At 57.3% G+C, this 4,788-nt stretch overlaps 1 protein-coding gene across 1 annotated transcript; it reads left to right on the top strand.

The window, feature by feature from the left end:
• Positions 1-2,331: 2,331 nt before the first annotated feature.
• On the top strand, positions 2,332-4,209 carry MNEG_11400 (hypothetical protein; the record flags this gene model as incomplete). Its single annotated transcript, XM_014040129.1, has 4 exons — positions 2,332-2,355; positions 2,700-2,950; positions 3,219-3,491; positions 3,663-4,209. 4 exons carry the CDS (start codon positions 2,332-2,334, stop codon positions 4,207-4,209), a joined length of 1,095 nt encoding a protein of 364 aa, XP_013895583.1.
• Positions 4,210-4,788: the final 579 nt, after the last annotated feature.

Raw genomic sequence — 4,788 nt, 5'->3', positions numbered from 1 at the left:
CGCACGCGTGCATGTCATACCTCCAATGGTTATCGGATATTTGCACCTGCTCCGCGACTTCGCCGTACCACGAGTGGCACTAATCATTTCAGCTAGCCTCCTTGCTTAGTTGCCACGACTCTTACGCATCTACCTCATCCCCCTTTATCTGCAGTCACCAACACAGTGTCTTCAAACAGGTGCAACATACGCCCTTACCCGTGTGATGCAAACGCACTCTGCATCAATACAAACAACGGGAGCTTTGAGTGCACATGCAACCCTGGCTACGCTGGGACTGGTGTGACGTGCGCAGGTGTGGATTCCATGTGTCGTGATGTTTGGGCTGGGTGGCGTCCATGAGAGGCCGATGATGCATTCAGCCGCCTGTCCACCTAGGCCGCCTAGTCAGCGGCCGGTCAACGGCAACTGCGCGCATCAAGTGGTGCAACTTGCGGGTTGCAGGCCTGTGTTGCCAAGGCCCGTGTCGAAGGTGGGGTTGAATATCCACCATCACTACGGGAATCTGCTGGGCCCCGCACCCACCACCCCACAGATATTGACGAGTGTGCGTCTGGCGACGCCAGATGCGATTCGAATGCGACTTGCGTCAACACGATCGGCGGCTACAATTGCACCTGCAACAAGGGCTACTTTGGGGACGGCAAGATGTGCGCCGGTATGCATGGGCGATTTGGGATCTCTACGTGTCTTGCGCTGAGCTTGTGCCCCTGCAAGCTAGTGCCCCAACTTCGATCTGTGTCTTGGAAATACAGTCTATGCTTCTCTGTCGTCATGTGCGTGCATGTCCTCAAATTTTTGAATGTGAATGGAAGGGGCTCATGTTACCACCCGTAAGCCCTAAACTCTTAGCCTAAACCCTGAACCCAACAATGCCTCATTGGACGCCCACCCTTGACCTCAGCTGGAAACACGCCCACTTCCGGCGGCAACTCATGCTTGTCATCACCCTGCGACGACAACGCTGCGTGCAGCGCTACAAGCAGCAACAACTACACGTGCACCTGCAATCCTGGTTACTCTGGAGATGGCAAGACGTGCACAGGTGTGTAGGCACATTGATGAAGCGGTGGTGTACAACCCCCAGACAAGGACACTTTATGCTGCCTCGCCAAGTGCACGGCATCTGCAGCGGCTCACCTCAATTGACATGCATACTGTGACCCTGTGCACTCCCCCATTGCAACCTGCTTGGCAGTCATCGACGTGTGCGCCCCAGGGGGGAATGCCACCTGCGCCGCCAACGCGACATGCTCAACAACGGGCCCGCTCGTCTATGAATGCACCTGCACGGACGGTTTCATTGGTGACGGCAAGGTGGCATGCTATGGTAAGCGGCGGGCGGGATGGGGGACTGGGCGTGTTCGGCATCATGCGCTCCGCTGCTGCCTGGCCTGTTACTGGCAGCTTGATTTTTGTATAGGGCAAGCGCTTGTGGCCGGGTTCACAGGGCTGAGAGTGAGCCTCAAAGCCTTCCAATCTATCACTTGCTTGCTTACTTCCCACCCCTCACCCCTGCAAACATTTACGAGCAGAAAAACCATCTGCACGGGTGAGTGTGTATGTTGCAACGACCTTGTGCGCTAGCAGTCCCCCTGACTCCGATGAAAATGCAGAGAACTCAACAATGACATTGCATCAGATGTGACGGCGTAACTGTCACGACACTGTTGCCTGGTGCATTTTTCTGCTGTTGTCCAGCCTGTGATGTACGGCTTCGCTGACGATAGGCTAAATTGCACCGTACCTCAACTTACAATGAGCAGGTTTTCAAAGCAAATGTGCAGGTCAACGGGACGTCCTACGCAATTTCAGTGCAGCAGCTGTCGTACAACGCAGAGCCGGCCGTTTACTTTGCCTCTCTGGCGTCAACAGCGTGGTGGTGAGATAACAGCGCCCGATGTTCCGCTGCTGCCAGTGCATGTGTTTGTTTTTGATGTGTGTGTGTGTGTTTGAGACGTGTGTATGTGTGAATGTTTGAGGTGTGTGTGTGTGTGTGTGTGTGTGTGTCTGTGTTTGTGTGCGCATCGTTGGCCGTTGTCATGCTGGAAGACTGCTGCGTAGCCACCTGTCCCTGGGCCACAGTTGTCCTGGATTGTGTACGTGCGTGCACCCGCGGGGCCCTTCCCACACACAAAATGAGGGCAGCTGTACGCTGCACATCCAGCGGCTGTCTCCCTTCAATTTTAGCCGTTCTTCCCGCTGCCCTCTGCATCCTTCGCAACTCGCCGCCCCTGCTGGCTGCTTCACCCTGCTGCGGCTTCCAGGCGCGACTCAGAGCGTGCGAGGCTTTTTGCCCTGGCGTACTCACAACAATTTGAAGGACCAGAAATGGCCACATACTTCGTATACGCGGTGCGATCTGCGGCAGATACTCAGAACTTGGAACATGGTGCCTTGTTTTTGACTAGCAGTTTGACCACAGCATTTGGGCATGCTGCTGTCCACTTCAAGGCAATGTGCGAATTTGGCCTTGTTGTATCTTTTGCCGTTTGGGCCCTGTGCTGAAATCCACCACTCATGCCACGCTGCTCCAGCTCACCAAGTGGCCACGACCAGTGTAGCTTGAAGCTCAGCCCCTGTCTCACTACCCAATCTACGTCACCCTGAACCTCTCCCACGCCACTCACCACAACACCCACCCGCCCTTCCCCCCACCTCATGCACCGCCGGTGCCTCATTGCCCACCCTGAGCGCAGGTGCGCCAGCTGCCGGCGCAGCGACACCTGCTGGCTGGCGAGCAGTACGAGCTGGACGCCTGGATGTCCACAGGAGCCGGCAGTGTGTCCAACGCCCTCAGCATCAGTGGCCGTCAGCGCATACAGATTGCCCTGGATGCAGCTGCTCTACTGACGCCCACCGTCGTGCTGAGCGAGGGCTTTGTGACGGCGCCGCCCAGGGTGCCGCTGCCACAGGTTTCTCTGACCATCAGTCCAGCTGCAACCGGCATGTGAGTCGAAGACCCCCGTTATGGCCCGTATAACGCCTGGCGTCAGTTCAGAATTGATGTTGATGTACAGGGGTTGCAACCTTGGACACATGCATTCTGTGGTGTCAGGGCGCACAGGTGTTCAACACTTAAAAGTTGGCAGCTGCACGCTGCGAATGGTGACCCAATCGACCTGTACTTAATCTCTGCCATGTCATTCCCAACCAACCCTAACTTGCAAGTCCGGCTGCGTGCGCCACCTTGTGCTCCTCGTTTTGTTGCGATGCAGGTGCATCTCAAACTCCCCAACTTGCACGGCCGGCTTTGTGGCCTTTCAAAGCCCCACCCCCTGGATCCTCTCGCCCGGGAACGGCCCCAAGACGGTATATGTGTGGATCCGCGACGCATCGGGCAATGTCTCCCTAAACCCAGGCATGGCCTCGGCCGTGCTTGACCCGAAGTCCGCCCTGCTGGCGTTCAGCCCAACGGCTGACGTGGTTGCTCCCAATGTTGTCAGGAAGAACACCGTGACCCTGGCAGTGACGGCAGTAGCAAAGCAGATGTGAGTGGCCTTACTTCGGGCCGCGCAAGCTCGCCAGGCGGGCGTCCTCCAGCAGTGCATGTGTGACCCCCGTTGTATAACTTGCACCCCTTGCTGTGAAACCACACTTCACGTCTTTTGTTGGCCGAACAAGGCTTCCGCCGCTCCTGACCCCACTTCTTGCCCTCGCAGGTGTGTTGTGGACAAACCCGTCAAGGTCCCCAGCAAGTGCCCCAAGTGGGAGCCCTACTCAACTACCAAGGTCCTTCGCATTGGCGGCGAGGGGCTGCGCACGGTGACGGCATACTTCCGCGACGTGAAGCCAACCAAGAAGAATAATGGCACCACCTGGGGACCGGGAACCCTCACCGTCCTCTACGACAAGACGGCCCCGAGGATGGCCCCCGCCCAGGTCGGCCTGACCGGGAAATACGACGCGGGCGCTGGGAAGTTCACGGTGACGTTCCAGGCCGCAGGGACCGACGACAGGAACGCCAAAACCAAGGGATCAGGGGTGAAGGACTATTTGCTCGTCGGCAATCCCACAAAGGCGCCTACGGCACGGTGCGGCTCGGCGGCGGATACAAAGCTGCCAATCTCATACTCAAGTGATGGCAAGACAGGGACCGCGTCCATCGACATCCCTGCCTCAGAGGTGTCAAAATACAAGCTGCGGCTTTGTGCTCGTGAAAAGGTTGGCCTAGTGTCCCCTGGGGTCATCCTGGCTGCGAAGCCATGACAAATTGTTTCAGCCTCTGTTTGACAAAACCTCTACATGAATTCCTGACGCTCAGCGCGTTTGCATGCTGCAGAGCCTTTTTCACATGCTGCGCCCATGAGAGGCTCCTGGGAGTATGGGTTGAGGTGCATGGCACAACCCCTGTTCATAGGCTGTGGGTTGAGGTGATGAGAATGCCCGGAACATAGCGCTCACTCTCATGGCACACGTGTTTATGTGAGTTGAGCGGGGCTTCCCAACAATTTTCATGGCCAGCTACTGCGTTCAAGTTTGTCTTTTATCCTCTGTATGAGATACATGTGGCTGCAGCCCCGCCGCTCCTCGAAGCCGTGTCCAGAGCCCTTGCCTATTGCGGTGCGTGAGGCGCCAAGCACCGTTGTGCTCCCAGGCAACCCGCGCCTGGATTTGAGTCTGGCTCCTCGATTCGCAGCCTGCAGGCCGCAAAGAGTCTTGGCTTCCCAGCGCCTTGTGCACGGCACATCAATGGCTTGCTGTCTGTCGCGCCTCAGCAGCCAGCGCTTCACAGCGCTAGCTGATGAGGGCTTGGCGCACGCGCAGCCGTTGCGCCTCAGAGTCATA

This window comes from Monoraphidium neglectum (genome assembly GCF_000611645.1).
Source record: "Monoraphidium neglectum strain SAG 48.87 unplaced genomic scaffold scaffold02724, whole genome shotgun sequence".
Classification (NCBI taxonomy): domain Eukaryota; kingdom Viridiplantae; phylum Chlorophyta; class Chlorophyceae; order Sphaeropleales; family Selenastraceae; genus Monoraphidium; species Monoraphidium neglectum.
The sequence above is the reverse complement of the archived record's forward strand: the minus strand, read 5'-3'. Positions and strand labels throughout refer to the sequence as shown.